This window comes from Hyaena hyaena, unplaced genomic scaffold (genome assembly GCF_003009895.1).
Source record: "Hyaena hyaena isolate Hyena2069 unplaced genomic scaffold, ASM300989v1 scaffold_304, whole genome shotgun sequence".
Lineage (NCBI taxonomy): Eukaryota > Metazoa > Chordata > Mammalia > Carnivora > Hyaenidae > Hyaena > Hyaena hyaena.
In genome coordinates this window covers 1,512,584-1,531,172 of record NW_024080937.1, presented here as the reverse complement: position 1 = coordinate 1,531,172, position 18,589 = coordinate 1,512,584, and the positions used below count along the sequence as shown (strand labels likewise).

The 18,589-nt window shown below is 35.4% G+C and overlaps 1 protein-coding gene across 2 annotated transcripts in view; it reads right to left on the bottom strand.

Moving 5' to 3' along the window:
• The window catches only part of INPP4B (inositol polyphosphate-4-phosphatase type II B), a 367,571-nt gene that overhangs the window by 128,227 nt on the left and 220,755 nt on the right, over window positions 1-18,589 (bottom strand). For both annotated transcript variants that reach the window (XM_039248219.1, XM_039248218.1), the window contains exon 12: window positions 4,668-4,845. In XM_039248219.1, the coding sequence (XP_039104150.1) occupies window positions 4,668-4,845 (178 nt within the window). The remainder of the gene's footprint in view (window positions 1-4,667; window positions 4,846-18,589) is intronic.

Genomic DNA, 18,589 nt, shown 5'->3' with positions numbered 1-18,589 from the left:
CTTCTGCTTAGTTTAGAAGTGAGGTAGATCTAGGAGTGGCTGAAGTAAATAAAAGTAAAAATTCCTTCTCAGTACCTAAGTAATCAACATAATCAATATATTTTTTATATCTTCAACTTCTTAGTATACTGGCTTCCTGGCATTGTCATTAAAACAAAACAACAAAAGAAAACAAACAAACAAACAAAAAACCCAGAACATTTTTGAAGAGAACCCTTGAGTTAAATGTTAGACTAAAATGTTTTTGTTGTTGGTGTTGTTTGTTTGTTTTTTGTTTTTGGAATACACAGGATGTTCAATATATTATGTTAAGGTTAAAGGACACTAGGAATTAGAAGTTATGAGATTTTCTCAAACACACTGTGAGTATTGCCTCTAATATTTGCAACAAAATCCTTTTATCGTTGCTTTTTACCATTTAGCAATTTTCATAATGTGAAAACCCCATTCTTTTAAATTTTAGATGGTAAAAGTTAAGGGCTGTGTCTATATAGCATTTGTACAATATCACACACAGTTAAGTGCTCAATATTGTTTTTGATGAGCAAGAATAATAATGATTTTCTAAACAAGATCTATCAGTCTCTATGGAATAGAGAATGTGATGGGCATTTAAAGGAATGTCACACATACATCTAAGCTGTGAGAGATAGATACCTACATGCTGTCGATATTTAGGTCCTTATTTTTTCAGTTACAATTTAGTCACATTACTTTTTTCTCCCTTTTGTTTCTCATAGTATTGTATACTTTCAGTGTATACTTTCAGTCTAGCAAAAAGGAAAATGCATTTTTAACCCACTCTATTATTTACCTTTCAGATCTCATGTTAAAAATTTGGTCTATCCTTTATCTTTTCTGTTCAGATTATTCATATATACTCAGAGTTTGCCTTTTGTTATGACCCAATATCATAAGATTAAACAATTTCCTTATTATTTTCATGAATTAATATGTAATGAACAAATCTAGTCATCCCTCAGAAGGTATACTAATAATTAAAAAATTAGAACAATTTAATTATGCTTGTGCACATTAGGCCATAACAAATTTTTAGAAAGTTCTTATTCTTATGGAATTTCAGTTTTATCTTCCCTACTCCTACCTTGACCTTTCTACTTGTTTCCTTAGCTGTATACATAAGTGTCCATCATGGAACTCATGGAACATTTGACCATATTGAATAGTGGTTAAACTCACAGCATATGGAGCTAGACTCACAAGGTGTGTGATTTTGGGTGCATTATATATATTTCTGTACCCCAGTTTCCTCTACTTTATAAAATAAAGGACATTAATAAATAGGTATACTATTTCATAGTATTAGAAAGATTAAATGTTGAAAATAATAGTACCCACCTCATGCACTCATAAAATGTTACAATAATGTCTCACTCAAGTTATTAAAATTCCAATAAAAGCTAGTTATTATTATCATCATCATTAACATCATAACCATTATCATCAAGAACCTCGAATCTCTTGGGAAGAACAAGAACAGACCTTTCTTATTCCATTTTGTACACCTAGTGTAATAATACAAATTAAGTAAATATTTTTACTTTCATAATTTGTGTTTGTTTGCTTGCTTGGTTTTTCCACCAATAAATGTTTAGAGGGATGGAATTTGCTGGGGAGCCCTAGTCCTATGGCTTGGTTATCATTAACAGTAGAAATAATGTGAATTGACATTGGATCTACAGATATTGCTCCTCTGAGATTCTCTCTATATGCAGTTGGATTTCTCTGTTGTCCTTTGCTTCCACTCCCAGACCCTGAGCATATATTCATCTGATAATGTGTCCATTGCTAGCATCTCCAGATGCAACATTTTACTTAAGAGGAGAGATTCTTTCTCATAACAAAAGAACTGAATGCCTTCATCTACACTGCCCATGGGCTACCCTCACCCCTCCACAGCCTTTTTAGCCAATACAGAGAACTCTCCCATATTGAACTTGGACTTTTCCTGATATGTATGAACACAGATAATTCCTATTGAATATGCTATATGAATGAGTTCCAGAGAAAACAACTAAAGTACTTATTTTTTAAACATACCAATTCAGATTCAATAAAAGAAACAAGGGGACTATCAGCAGAAAGGACTTTTATGCTCTGACTTACAGTGTGCAAGACACTGGTCTTAAAAACAAAATGTTTTGGGGTGCTTGGCTGGCTCAGGGTGCAGAGCATGCAACTCTTGATCTTGGGTTATAAGTTTGAGCCCCATATTGGGTGTTGAGTTTACTTAGAGATAAAAATCTTAAAACAACAACAATAAAACACCAAAATATTTTAAGCTAAATCTTCTAGTATTAAATATTAAGACTATTTATCTTTTATGCTAAGTTCATAGATCATGCTTTATTTTAATTTTTTTAATGTTTTATTTATTTGTAGGAGAGAGAGAGAGACAGCGCGAGCAGGGGAGGGTCAGAGAGAGAGGGAGTCACAGACTGAAACAGGCTCCAGGCTCTGAGCTGGCAGTCAGCACAGAGCCCGACGCGGGGCTCGAACCCACGAACCGCGATATCATGACCCAAGCGAAAGTCGGACGCTTAACCGACTAAGCCACCAGGCGCCCCGATCATGCTTTATTTTAAACTGTAAGCTCATAGTCGTCTTCATAGATTACACAAAACTCTGTTAACTTGGATAATTCTTTGACATTCCAAGCATGAATTCTTAAAATAATGTGTGGCTTGCAAACTTAACTTAAAAAAGATCCCTCTGATTTCAGAGGCTGACAGGTTTATTAGAAGTTGAAGCTTGTCTACTCGGTAGAAAAACATAGCAGGAAAAGTGAGGGCAATGCTGAGTTAAAGGAGAAAATACACACCCTGTTCCATCCCCTCCCCAATCATGGCAGCGAGGTGTAAATGATATATGAAATGACAAATCCCTGGCCCAATGCCTGGGAAGAATATAAATACTGCTCTGTAATCACTGCAGTAATGTGATATTTGCTAAAATTTTCTGCTTACGTGAACCCAGAAAAACCTCCTATCACCTACAAACCAAAAAAAAAGAGGTCAACCCAAATGAAATTGTATTATTTTACTATATGTAACGTTGTCCGCTTTTCCCTCTTTTTTCTAGTCCTAACATATTTATTGACTATTAGCCATATTTATCAACTATTAGGATACGTAAGTATTACTGAGAAGTATGTCTAACAAAAACATATTTAAAAGTTTTTAAAGAGGAACTGTCAAAACACACATATAACACAGGATACCAGAAGGATTTTCCATTTCAGAGTCAACCAGACCTGGATTTGAATCTTGGTTCTGTTTGCATCTAGCTGTGTGATTTCACACATCTTCGTTTTAACTTCTCTGAGTTTTAATCATTTTCCTTTGTGAGATGGAGATAATATGTACTCACAATGTGAAAATTAAGTTTGAAGATTAAATGAAATAATATGAATCATATAAAGAATAGGGTTTGGCAAAATAGGGTATCTTTAAAATTTGGGTCAATTTTTTTTCCTTTCATGATGGAAATACCTGTTATGTCATAGAAAGAATGCTACATTTTGAACTGAAAGTCTTGGATTTTCATTTTTCCCTTTACAATTTATGAGACAATTCAGGTGACCTCTTTGAATAGATACTAGCTAATTTTTAAGGAAAATAGATATTATTTTCATTCTATAAGAAAAACAGATGATAATGTATACATTAAAATGATTAATAAGCAACAGGTATTAATACTATAAATTGACATATCTGAATAAAAAATATATACATATATAATATATAATAAGTTTCTACGAATCTGTTCTTTAGGGACATGAAAAACCACACTTGTTTTATTCTAAAATGATACCATCAGAATTTTGTTTTTGCTCAGTTTCTTCAAGGGCATATTTATTGGAAGAATCTCATAATAAACTGCAAGATGTCTTCAGAATGTGAAGGTTAAGGATAAGGTGTTGGAATTGGACTCCAGGACACCTGGTTTTACATTTAAAATCAAGCTGCAATTTCTCTTTTCTGTCTTGGTTTTCTCTCTGTAATTCTCAGCCCTAATTAGTTATGGAAGTTGATGTTGATTATTTACCTCCTGCCAGACCATCTTTTCTCTTTGCATCTACTGGTGCAAGTCACCCTTGAAAGAAAATTAAGGCTTCGGTCCCACTACATTTCAAACAATAGCTAAGAGTTTTGGAAAGTTTAAAATATTCTCCTAGTAGATAAGGTTACAGAAAGCAAACCAAGGCAGAGGAATTACCCCATGCCACTGATAAGAATCCACATCCAAGTTGCTTTCAAATGAGGTGACATTCCTATTCAAAAGCATAGCTTCATATGCATAAAAATTAGTTGATCACCAGAGGAAAATAATTTTTAAAATCTAATTTAACTCATTTAATAAGACCATGAACCAAAGAAAATGAAAGATGTCAAGAAAAAGAGAAAACATATCTCGGCCAATAGTAAGTTTCATTTCCTACTTAAAAATTAATTAATGCTTAGTAAGATTTGAAAAGAGAATGAGGCCAGTTCATTTTGATCCTGTGGCAATACTTTGAAGCTTACTTTTTAACCTAGTCTATTTTACATTTCTAGATGCTATGAAAGGCAATGTATGCAGAAAGCAGTACCAGTGGGGATTTGGGTATTTCATTTTCCCCACTGTAGTAGTGATTTGGATCTTACCTTTTCTGAAAGCATCTTTAAAGAATTCTTCAGGCTGTCTGGAGAATGCTGGCTTGCAGAGTTAAGCAGGAGGTCTGCATGGGTTGCTATCAGAGGTTGTAGTTGATTGATGTTGCTGAGAACTTCTTTTGCTTTGGCTGTGTTTTCAGGTGAATAGTAAATAAACTGGTATCCAGTACTGGAACAACAAAGATAAAGGCAAGTTACACAAAAAGCAGAAAGAATTAGCAGCCCTTAGTACCAGATGGCGAATGAGAAACAGAACTCCAAATAGCATAACTTCCCTTTGAACAGATAAGAACTATTCTAAGAGAATTTTATGATATCCTAAGAGTTTTTTTTTTTTTAAGTAAAATAACCAAGACATTTTTCAAGACCATGATTTTTTTTGGTAGTTTTTTAAATTTTAAATGTTTATTTATTTCTGAGAGAGAATGAGATAAAACATGAATGGGATAGGGGCAGAGAGAGAGAGGGAGTCATAGATTCCAAAGCAGACTCAAGGCTCATGAGCTGTCAGCACAGAGCCTGATGGAGAGCTTGAACTCATGAATCTTAAGAACATGACCTGAGCTGAAGTTGGATATTTAACTGACTGAGCCACCCAGGTGACCCTAAAATTTTTTAAGTGAAATAAATTCAGTTTTGCTCAACCACCAGGAAGATTCTTTATAATTACATATGTCAGGTATTACTATTCAAAACAAGTAATTGTTAATCGCTAATAAATTTGAAGTCACATTAGTATCCAAGTGAAAAGTATAAGCCTTTATATTCAGGCCAATCTGAAGGCTCAGCCACCTTCTAGCTAAGTGATCTCAGTCAGGCTTCAGTTTCCTCTTCAAGAAATTAGGAATAAATATACAAGAATTCTAAGAGGTAAGAAAGATTGACCATAATTCATGTGAAATGCCTAAGATAGTACCTAATACAGAGCAAGCATTCAATAACTATTACCTATATTTTCCCCCATGATACATAGGGCAGGGTTAGCAAATTTTAATAGCTGAGAAATGTGGAGAAAACAAATTAGTGCCAAGTGAGCATATGGAAAATTTTACTGTATAGAAAAAATATTTATGGCATAAAAATTTCATTATGCAATATTATCTCTACTCATTTTGTTCCTAGTAGTTTCTCATTTAACTTATAAAAAATCTAAAATTGATTACTAATTGAAGAGTAAGTGACTTTTATAATCATCATCTAAGAACTGGTCACGCATGCTATGGGAGTAAGGATTCCACAAAATGAAGGAATCTTTGGATTTGAGTCCAATTCCAATTTGGATTGGAATGGAAGGAGGCATTCCAGCAGAGAAAGGGATAAACCTGCCAAATACCAGCCAAAGAAAAATAAGACAGAAGTTCACATGGTGAGTGCAGCATTTGTTTGCATCCCTCTGCAGTCAACTGTCAAAGCATTTTTCATCTATCTTGCATTCTGTGTAGAATATTTATTATTTCGTCTACATTATCAAGTTAAATTGTTAAAATTCTCATTAACTCCATTTCTTACTTAGAAATATTAGAATCCAATAAGAAAAACTAACATCTAGGGAGCACTCTCCCTTTCTATTCACACTAATGATTTTTAGGGGAAAGTATCAGTTTCTTCAGGAAGATGACACTCCTTTTGTAAACATACAATGATTATTCCTATCATTGATTGATTGACTGATTTGTCACAATGATTAAAAAAAAAATCCTTGGTTGCTTGGACTATTGAGAAGCTAGGACAAGGATTTGATGAGGGGTACAGGTTTGTGAAGGCTCCGAAACACATTGCTAGTATATGACACAGGAGAATTAACTGTTAATTTCATACTAACAGACTTTTAAATTTCAGAATTGGGAGCTTAAAAATAAAACATGACTTAACTACTTATTATACATATTTCAATGCAAATTAAAGCAAATGATAAAGAACAATGGTGAGGAGGAAAAAGAAAACAATTGTCCTTGCCAATTATCTAGAACTCTTTCCGGCTCATTTGATCTCACGTGGGAGTGTACTAAGGCCTCTAACAAAAATCATGAACTGGGATATCCCCCTTACTCATCTGTACTCAGACTGGATACAAAGTTCAATCCACCACAGTCCGTAGGAAATCAAACAACCCTTTGTTATTTTTGCAAAGAAAACGATTATCCAAAGATATTGATGTGTCACTGAGGTGGGGATGATGTTTGATAAAACAGCAGAGAGAGACTTAACAAAGGCCCAACACAGAAAGTCATGTGCAGTAGCTGCTTGGTGGTCCCATTTCACAAGTCTGCTCTTCTGTCACAATTTCCTTTCTGGTGTCATCTTCTGGGTACTGACTGGCCTCACAGGGCTTACATCTTGGAAAGCAGAGTTTTGGAGGCCATGAGTAGACTTCCATCTTCCTCTTCACATAAGTGTCCTCCCTGAGGGAGTCATTCCTGCCTCTCATAATTCCCTCCCATGCAGTTTTTCTGACTCCTGTCTCCAGTCTTCCTTCTTTACTCATATCATACCTCCCTGAGAGCTCAGTTACTTTATTGCTGAATGTTATCTAATTTCATTATTGTTTTCTACATATTTCTTGCTCTGCAAATTCCTTTAGACTCTCCTCTCCAGCTGAGTCTACTACATATATTTTCCAGATTTATTTCTCACACGATCTTTCCACTATTACTAGTTCAGTGGTCCTCAAATTTTAGTAGGCATGTAATTCACTTGGGGACTGAGGAGAGAGCCTGGGATTTTGCTTAAAAAATGCAGATTCCCTGGCAACACTGAGAGATTCTGCCTCAGTGGGTTGTGGCATTTGTAACAACCATCTTAGGGAAAATCCTGATGCAGAGACAAAGCTGAGAACTTTTATTTTATTTTTTAAAAAACTTTATTTATTTATTTATTTATTTGAGAGACAGAGACAGAGACTGAGACAGAGAGAGACTGAGAACAGGGGAGGGCCAGAGACAGAGGCAGAGTGGGAGAATCCCATGCAGGCTTCGTACTATCAGCACAGAGCTCAACTCAGGGCTTGAACTCATGAACTATGAGATCATACCCCGAGCAGAAACAAAGAGTCATATGCTTGACCCACTGAGCCACCCAGGCACCTGAGCTGAGCACTTTTAGAGACACTGCTGGCATTGTTTCGGCTGTGAATCCCCTCTAAACCCTTGATCTTGCTACACAGTGACCTTAATAAAGGTTCTTTTTCTTATTCTAAGTCCCAAGTTCCTTATTCTTAATATACTATAATTTCCACAATACCCTTTCCAAGGCTATCTTTGTACTCCATCTTTATATCTAGCACAGGTAGTTTTGGTCCCTTCTCATTACCAGTGCTGCCTCCCCTCACTTTTCCCCACCATCCCTTCATCTTTTCCTTCTCAGCATACTCTCTTTCCTCATCTCTCTCCTCCAATCTCCCAGGTGGTGGGACATTACCATAACTCCTGCCCCCTGCTACTAAGTCAGTCTCCACTGGAGAAAATTTACATAGCAGCTGTTGGTGCTCTCAATTAGGTCACCTAATGATGAGCATCTTAGCTACTGAGGTAGAAAGATTCATTTTCCACAATGAAAGCCAATGTTGATGTCCAGGATGAAATAGTATGGTATGGAAAAAAATGTCACCACCCACAAAATAATTTTAAGTATACATAAATTTCCTCTACCTCTTCAGTGCCTTACTCTTTAAACATGTCATATATTTTAACAGTTATAGCTTTTTAAATGGGAAGTTATGAGTATAATTTAATTATCGAGATAAAAAGAATATAGCTAAACTTTATTTTATAGTGGTCTGAAATTTAAACTGAATCCAAACACTTGAATCAACTATCAATCAAACAAAACCAAAAAAAAGACAAAGTATTTGCTTGGACAAAAAAATTTTTATAGGATATAAGTGATATAGCAAATGATGGATAATGAAAATTGAAATTAATTTTGTAATATTTTTATTGATGAAATAGTGGACTAAAGTGCATATCTGTATATAGATACAGTTTAATATGTATCTATTTAATTATTATCGGTTTAATTAGAACATCCCACCCCCCATAAATCAGAGGCATGTACGTGTTGTTACCAGAAGAACCGTACTTTGGAGGTGTAAAGAAAAATAAATCACACAGTGAAATAATATTCATATTCATAAACGCTAATTGCTAACCAAAATATGACTAAAGCAATGATTATATTCTCCTAAGTTTATTTCACCTTTGTCACTTTTTGCTGGTCTTCTTTATCCCCCCACCTTCTAGTGTTGGCACTTTCCAAAGCTCACTCCTTAGGGTACTTCCTTTTTTTAGTCTCCAGGCCCTTCCTAAGTAATTTCATTTAATCTTGTGGTTTAAATACTTCAATTGTGAGGATTCCCAACTTCACATCTCTAGCTTAGACCTTTTCCCTGAACTCTAATTAACAACAAAAGCTCTCCTCTTGACAGCTCCAATTTATCAATTCCCAAACTGAGTTCCCTATCTGCTCCTCATTCTCAACAACCAGCTCTTCCTACATGCTTCCCCATCTTAGTTCATGGCAAGTCCGTTTGATGTGAGGTATGTTTCTTCTCTTCCTCTTTTACCTTTGTCCACTTTTATCTTTTTTTTTTTTTTGTCCAGAAAATTTCTGTCTTTTCCTTCAAAACATAAGCAGAACTCAATCACTTATTTCCACACTCACTGCAATGTCCCTGGTGCAAGTTGCCATCATCTACCTACAAACTGGTTTTCCCATCTCTGTCCTTACTCAAAGACACTGAAATCCTGGGCTTATGCTTAGGGTTGAAGGAGGCAGGGGACAGGTGAGGAGAGAGAAATAAAGCAGTTCTTCTTTAGCTTCCTGCCCACACTCAGATCCTGGGACTTGCTCTGCAACTTACCTTTGCCTTTCCTTCCCCATGCCCCTGCAACCTCCACTCCTTAACCATTTGCCCAACCAAGCCACTATTTGGGTAAATAGAGTCATGAAAGAATATAGATTAGAGATGATGAACAGTCAAGGAGGGGAAAGGAAAGGAAAAGATCAGGGGGGAGAGGCAGAGGCAGAAAACGGTTAAGATTGAGGAACATAGAAAAAAAATGCTATACAGTAATGTGCCTTGGCTCCTAGGGCAGAACTAAATCTCCAGAGAAAATTCTAAAGGCTATTTCTACTTATTTTTTTCCCAATTCAAGCACTACTTGTAAGAAAACGATCTTTGAATCCAGAGGGAGAGATAGACATTCTCTCAGTTCTAACTGAGAAGAAAACTATGTGGATAATAAATGAAAATTTACACCTTAGTACACTTGAATATAACCCTTTTGGCTTCACAGGGTTTAACAATGTGTTTCATGAAACTGTAGAAGGTAAAAACATACCTCTCTGCTTTCCCCCATGCATTCTTTCCATTTTTTGCTAGAATTATAACTTAGAGAAAAGAACTAGAAAGAAAATGGGATTTGTTTTTGTTTAGCTCCTATGGATTTGACTTACATAATTAAATTAGCTACATGATCTAAGTTTAAATTAATGTTTATCTTTGAAACTATTCTTTTTAAAAAATATCACTTTCATAGAAATTTTCAAACCTATGTTTTGAACAGTACACTTGATTCTGCCATTAGCTCTGTGACAGGTGATGCTAATTAAGAGGGGAGAAAAATCCTACAATTCATTTCAGCTCATCTTACCCTCAAAGGAAACTTGCCTATTGTCTCTGGTCACAGTGGCTTTTACTATCCCACTTTTCAGTTTACAAGTTCTTATCTGCAATTTCTTAACCATTAAGACCTCTTTTCCTTTTTTAAATCTTTATTTTTATTTGAGAAATTGTATGCATGCGCTGAGGAGGGCGGGCAGATGGGAAGAGGAGAGAGGCAGAGAGAGAGGGAGACAGAGGATCTAAAGCCGGCCCTGTGCTGACAGCAGCAAGCCCAACCTGGGGCTTGAACCCAGGAACCATGAGATCATGACTTGAGCAGAAATCGGATGCTTAACCAACTGAGCCAGCCAGGTGCCCCTAAGACCTCTTTTCTATATACAACCTTTGCTTAGCCCTATTCTTGCCCTAATAAAAATTTCCAGGGACTCTTATATGACCTTTTTTTTTTTTAATGTTTTATTTATTTCTAGCAGAGAGATAGAGAGAGAGAGAGAGAGCGTGAGCAGGGGAGGGTCAGAGAGAGAGGGAGTCACAGACTGAAACAGGCTCCAGGCTCTGAGGTGGCAGTCAGCACAGAGCCCGACGCGGGGCTCGAACCCACGAACCGCGAGATCATGACCTAAGCGAAAGTCGGACGCTTAACCGACTAAGCCACCCAGGCGCCCCACTTATATGACCTTTAAATAAGCAAAGTACAATGTGATTTCACTTCCTTCCATGACTTATTTCCATTTATTCCTGAATTCACTTGTCCTGATTCCTTTGTTAATTTCCAAGGCTCTGGTCACTTTTATTTCTGCCTAGTATGGCTTCTGGAATTTTTATGCTCACTCCTCTGTGAAGGTGTAATAGAGTAATACCCAAATGAGGTCTTCCGATTCCCTTCATCTCAAAAAGACTTTCAATCCCATCCTGGACCATATCCATTCACATGCCTAATACAGAGCAAGAGAAGGTATACAGATAGAAACCATTCTCAAACACTCTGCACAGGTAAATGTTCCCTTGACAAATGAGAATGGGAGGCCTTTTTGGGGTGATGAAAATGTCCTAAACATTAGAATGTGATGGTTGCATAACTCTATAAATTTACTAAAGATCATTGACTTGTACACTTAAAATAAGTCAGTTCTAGGGTATGCAAATTACACTACCAGAGATTTGAATGGTAGTTGCCAGAACTGGAGGGGAGGGACAAATGGGGAGTTGTTAGTCAAAGGGTACAAAGTTTTGCTTATACAAGATGTCTAAGTTCTCTCCAGAACTTCTCTCTAATGTACAGCACCATGGCTATAGTTAACAATACTGCATTGCATACTTTAAGTTTGCTAAGAGGATAGATCTTAAGTGTTCTTACCACACACACACACACACACACACACACACACATAGATACACAGACACACAAAGGAAGGCAAAGATGCAGAAGAAGATGAAGAAGAAAAGAAAATAACTATGTGAGATGATGGGTAGATTAATTAACTTGATTGTGGCAATAATTTCACTATATATATATACACATATATATATATATAAACATCAAGTACTGTACCATATATAAATACATATATATATATAGTTTTTATTTGTCAACTATACTTTAATAAAGCTGGGCAAAAGTAAGCAAATATTTCTATAATATGATCTTATTATGGTATTATTATACTGTTAGTGATTATGATTCTGGGATAAAAATATAAGAAATCAGAAAGTATATTTAAAAGCCATTTCATTTTTTTCCTTGTTAAACCTGAAAATATTTTAGTGGAGAATTTCTAATAAAGCAAAAAACTTTATACTGTGAAATTTACACTAATAATACAAATCTCTTTCATTTTAATAGTTAATAATCATTGAAACTATACTACAGGACTAACATTATGCTAAATGCATAGAGATTATTTTATTTAATCCTGACAACTCTCTGAGGAACAAATATTATCTCATCATACAGAGATGAAAATTGAAATGAGTAGGTAAAGTAACTTATCCTGGATCACACAACTAGTATGGATGGTAAAACCAAGGTTTAATCCCCAGTCTTTATTATCACATAGTTTGAACTCTTAATTATGTTTTACGATCTCATGAACATGATTTGGGCTACTTTAAATTTAGAATACTTATAATACAATAACTAACACAGGAAACATCTTTTATTTAGTAAGACAATGGTAGGTACAGCCTATAAACATTAAAATAAAATATAATTAAACACATTCTCATCTTCTAATTAAAACAAAGCTCATTAGAGAAGATGTACGATTCTATTTTATAACACAGATTACACTAGAAAAAGAATTTGAAAGTTATCTCACAATAAATTGCTTTCAACATTTAATGACTGCTACTGGGTGTATCCATTGAGGGAGGTGAAAGGCCAGAGGCAGCCAGCAAGTTAACTGGTGGATGAGTATGATGATACGTGTCCTCTAAATGCTACAAGCCAGAGATAGTAGAAGAGAAGAAGAAGCAGGGAATAAATAAGTTTTCTTTTATCTCGGTTTCTTTCCACAAGACCTTGTAAGCTTAAATATCCTTTGACTAGTTATAGTTTCAGAGCTTGCTCACTAATTTCTAGTTATTATTGCTCTTAAACATTCTTGAGAGGCCAGACATTCATTTACAAGCAATGCCATATTGGCATTGGGACAAAGGATATGACATGGCATCTAACTTTCTATGTATTTTGTAGTTGGAGATTTTTTTCATGTCAGTTAGTTTTCCACATTCCTGAAATGAGAAGTGGAAAAGAGTGTTACAGAGACATTTCACCCATTAAACAACCAAATGAAGGGAGGAGAGATAGAAAATAAAACTATTCTAAAAGAATTAAAGCTCTGTCTGTATCGATATATCGGCACCATTCTAAGTAAACTTAACTATCCTTTCTGAAACACTCATATGTATGTTAAATTTTTTTTAATATTTTATTTATTTCTGAGAGAGAGAGAGAGACAGACAGACAGACAGACAGACAGCATGAGCAGAGGAGAGTCAGAGAGAGGGAAAATATGAAGCAGTTTCCAGGCTCAGAACTACCTGTCAGCACAGAGCTCGATGTAGGGCTCAAACCCATGAACTGTGAGATCATGACCTGAGATAAAGTTGGATGCTTGATTGACTGAGCCACCCAGGCGCCCCTCATCTGTATGTTTAGATTGATGTCTTCTGTGTATTTAAAATATCATGTTTTCTTTCAGGTATGTTTTTATATACATCCCTACCTACATACCTAATAATCCACACACTAATTGAAATGACTACATAGTGGTCTACTCTAGTGATGCAAAGAGCTTACTTAATCATTCATTTAAGATGTTTCTTATATTTTACGATTATGAATAGAATCTATGATCATCTTTGAAAATTTTACTTTTTTTTTCTTTTATTTCTTTGATTGTAGGTATATTCCTAAATATAAGTGGCTTTCCTGAGGTATATTTGGGAAGGCTCCGTACAGAGAACCAATAAAACTAAAGTCTTAGAAATATTTTTACTGACCACTATACAGAGTAATTTTAGGCAGATTGAAACAGTAATCAGTCTGAGGGTTAATCACCATTATCAATTCATGTATTTTTTGTAATTGTACAGGTAAAGTGATTTCCTTTTAAAATATGTTCTCATTGAAGCTCATAAGGAGTTGAAAGGACCAAGTTTTTTTCTTCTTAAATTTCTATCCGAAGGGCAGCAAAATCAATTCTTGAAAGGTCATTTATAATTTACATTATTATAGTTAGAACTAACGTTGTTTTATTAAGAGCCTTTGTTTTGTGTCAAGTATCTACTGATGGCATGATGGTGAATGAGCATGGAAGAAGAACCCTAGATTGGGGACAGAAGTCTAATTTTCTAGATCTGGTTCCGTCATTATCTGTATGGGTGATTTAATCTTTCAATTTCCATATTCTTATCATAAAGTAAGTAGAGGAATTTGTGATCTCTGAGATTCCCTGTTGATTCTAACATTTACAAGATTCTTTAATTGGAAAAAAAACCACAGACTCACAAAAATGATTTTCTTGTTTCCCAAAACTTCTTTTTATATTGAATATATACAACTGCTTTATTAGCTAAGCAATGGAAACAGATGGTTTGTTTCCTCTACTCTTTTTCACAGTAACTTTTGCATTTACCCAGCTATATAAACCAGAGTACTAAGAGTCCATCAACCCCACCCAGTCTCCCTCAAGTACTCATCCAGTTGGATTTAAGTTCTTTAAAAGTTTCCTTAAAATCTCTAATTCCATAGTCATCCATTTCTTCTCCCATTAGAATTATAATGGCATAATTATTTTCCTTTCATTTTTTTTCACACTTGGTTCAAAACACAAACCTGATCCTGTTAATCCTTAGACAAAAACGTGCCAGTGAGTCCTGAGTCCTCTAGCCTATAGTATGAGTTGCCAGGATTTGTTATCCTTCAGATTTGACTCCTGTTCTGCCCACCCTTATATCCTTTCTCTCTCTTCTCTCTCTCTGTCCCTCATCCTCCCATGTACCTCCTTCCCCTCTCTCTTGCCCTCTCCCCTCCTCTCCTCTTTTTCCCCTCCCTTTCCCTGATTCCCTATGTTCTTGAATGTTTGAGCCAAGGACAATGAATGACATCACCATATCCACTTGTGCTGTACAGAAACTTGGGAGTCTTTCTTGATGTCTCTGGATTTTTACCTCCCACTACACACAAATGTACAAAATCCAAACAATTGCTAAGCCCTCCCAAATACCTCTGTAACCAACCTCCTCTTCGGTATCTGTGCTGACGTCACTCTAGGCCAAGCCATCTTTCTCCTCTGACAAGATCATTGCAATAACTACATATTCACATAAACCTCATGACGGGGAGGACACTGGCATTGTTCAAAGTCTCATCTAACAAAGATTTGGCAATAACAGTATTTTTCTCATGTTACACAAGCCAGTTGTGTGATTTTTCCATGACAGAGATCCCATACATATCTTTTTCCTTATGTATCCCATACATAACTCCCTCAAGTTAGTACTTTTACTATAATTCTGCAAAGAATGAGATATTCTATAGTTAGCTTTTAAAGCTCTGGAAAATACAGTGCTTTTTATTTTCTTGGGATTTACTTGTAGATGATTCTATTTTCTGCTGTTTGCTCCCTTTGAGACAATGGATATTAAATATCTAAGCTAATAGAGAGTTTTATTTTATTTTACTTTATTATTTTTGAGAGAAAGCATGAGCAGGAGAAAGAGGGAGAGTGGGGGAAGGAGGGAGAGGGACTCACACACACACACACACACACATACACACACACGGAGGAAGAGAGAGGGGGAGAGAATCTTAAGCAGGCACCATGCTTAGGGTAAAGCCTGACACAGGGCTCAATCCCACTACCCTGGGATCATGACCTGAGCCAAAATCAAGAATTAGTAAGTCAAACAACTGAGCCACCCAAGCGCCCCTAATAGCTTTAAAAATATGCTGAAAATTATTCAGTGTTTAACCTGAGTACAAGTTATTCTTTGGATGAAATGCATACCAGCTGAAGTGACCTAACAGTGCCATGATTTAATTTTTTTTCAGTTGACAATGAAGGAGAAATACAACTGTTACAGAAAATAAGTCTTTAAACCATATTATTTTTTCATATTTAGTTTTTTAAGAAAGGCTTCTCTCTCTAATTTGCTTACTAGATTTCACGTTTTATCTTCTAAGTGCTAATCTTTCTGTTGATTAACTTTTTCTTCCCAGATATGACCAGAAGTTGTATTTTAATAACGGTGAAATAAAATATTTAATTATAAAGTCACATTATCTTCCTGAGAAATATACTTTAATAAGTCTTACCTTTAAAATCTCAAGATTTTAACCACACTTTCTAACAATCTAATGATTTCAAAAGAAATCAGCCACATCCACAGTTCAAACAAGGAAACAGGAGAGTGAGAAGTTCAGTGGTTTTCTGAAATCCTCAAATTACAATTGATGATGTATTTTATCATTTCAGACACTTTTCTCTTCACCAAATTTATTATCACTATAAATTCTAGGTCATTTAACAAACTTATTTTCATTTACAATTAAAGTCATTTCTTTAAAGGAAAGATTCAATTTGTACGAATTCTGAACTGTCACACTGCATACAGTACTTCTTGCCTACACTTCAGATCACACTTGGCTTCACAAGCTTTCGGGTAAGTGATTGGAAAAATGTCACCAACTAAAATGTTAAAGTCACTATGGCATTACAAATGTTGAATCAGATTTTAGGTTGGGTTATTTTTATAAAATTTATCACCTATCTCCTTTGAGAACACATAAAAGTATACTTTGCCTTCCTAGTGAGGCACAAACAAATGCAAACATTCTAAAATCTGAAAAATGGCTTTTTTTTTTTTTTTTTTAAGAGAGAGATATAGAGAGCATGAGCAGTAGAGGGAGAGAGAGAATTCCAAGCAGATTCCATGCCCAGTGTGGAGTCCAAAGTTGGGTAGGATTTCATGAACTGTGAGATCTGACCTGAGTTGAAATCAAGAGTTGGATGCTTAACTAACTGAGCCACCCAGGCATCCCTGAAAAATGGCTGTTTTTAAAGTTTATGAGATATTTTCTTTTTTTCACATTTATTATGTATGTGTGTATGTATGTATGTATGTATTTTCTTTTATAGTTCATTGTCAAGTTGGAATATTTTCTACAAATATCTGTTTTGTATTTCTACTTGTTTCCGACTCCATTTCTGTTTCCTGACTCCACAAACATTCCCTGTATTTCTGTTACCTGATGCGGTCACACTGATCTCTTCAGGCAGAGGAGAGATACTCCTGTGACAGGCAATCCTTTCACTTCTTTTACTCACTCCTTCAACAACAAAAGTTAGTTCCTGAGGAAACTGTGGTAAACCAGATGCCCAATTCATGTCTTCATGACACACACAGTCCAGGGGAGAAGGTAGACAATTAGGGATGATTGTACACAGGAGGTTTAAAGTAGAAGTGGTCTAGACAAGGGGTCAAAGAAAACTTGCAGGTGGCACTGAAAGTGAGCTAGTTTAGTCCAGTTCATATAAAGGGTATGAGAGATGAAAATTTAGAAGAACATGGGGCGAGATAACACATGAATATATTAGGCATCCTGAGCTTTATACTACAGGTAAAAGGCAGCTATGAAGTATTCAACATCATGAACTCACAAGATTCTATTTGCCTTTTGGAAATATTACTCCAACCATTGTGAGAAAAATAGATTGGGTGAAAGCCATTCTGGAAAGAGAGAGAATGATTAAGAGGTTTGGTGGTAGAATACTTAAAATTTGGTAATTCCTTGGGTTAGAGTTACAATAACCCATAATTTATTACTGAAATAAATGATTTCTTGGAAAACAGAAGGGAGAATTGATAACATTGATTTTATTTTACTTTACTTCATTCCTTTTTGGAAGTGGAAGCAAAGGAAGAAAAACAGTTAAGGATTTCTGCTTTCTAAGTTGAACATCTAGGTGAATGGTGCTGACTTTTATCTAGAAAAGATATTCTAAAGAGAAGTTTGAGGGAAAAGGGTTGAGAGATGAGTGAATATGTTGACATTGAAGAATGTGGATGACACCACTAATGCAGAGCTGTCTTCTAGATGGTTCTAAATGTATCTCTGGACCTCATGAGCCAGACCTGGGCTTAACAAGGAGATGGTGTCAGAAGCCCAGTACTTGAGAATATGTGGGCAGTTAGGCATTTTATGCACACTGACACAACTTTTTTGGAAGACAACATGGCAACATCTTGAAAACTTAACCACCTTAACTAAGAACTTCTAAGAGTTTATCAAAAATAAATACAGATTTTCAGGGATATAAAATAAGGGTATATCCTATAGACACAGGTGGTTATAGGAAAAAAAAGTAGAATAATCTAAATGACCATCAATATTGAATTGACTAGATTATTATGCTACATTCAATAAATAAAATCCTACATAGCTTTTAGAAAAAAATGAGATCTGAACATGAACTGAAATGAAGCATTGTGAAAACACTTTTCTGAGTGAAAATATACCTGCTTATATATTTTTCATAAATAATAGTTAATATCTATTAGGCCCTCATTATATGCCAGGTACTGTTATAAAATGTTTGGTGTGTATGAAGTCACAAAATTTTGAGAACAACCCTATGAGCCAAGTAATATCTCCACACCACAAATGAGGAAACTTAGTTATAGAAAGGTGAAGCAATTTGACTAATGTCACAGAGCTACTAAGTACCCAAGCCATGATGTAATCCATTAAGGGACTGGAGTCTATGAATTGTCTGAAATGAAA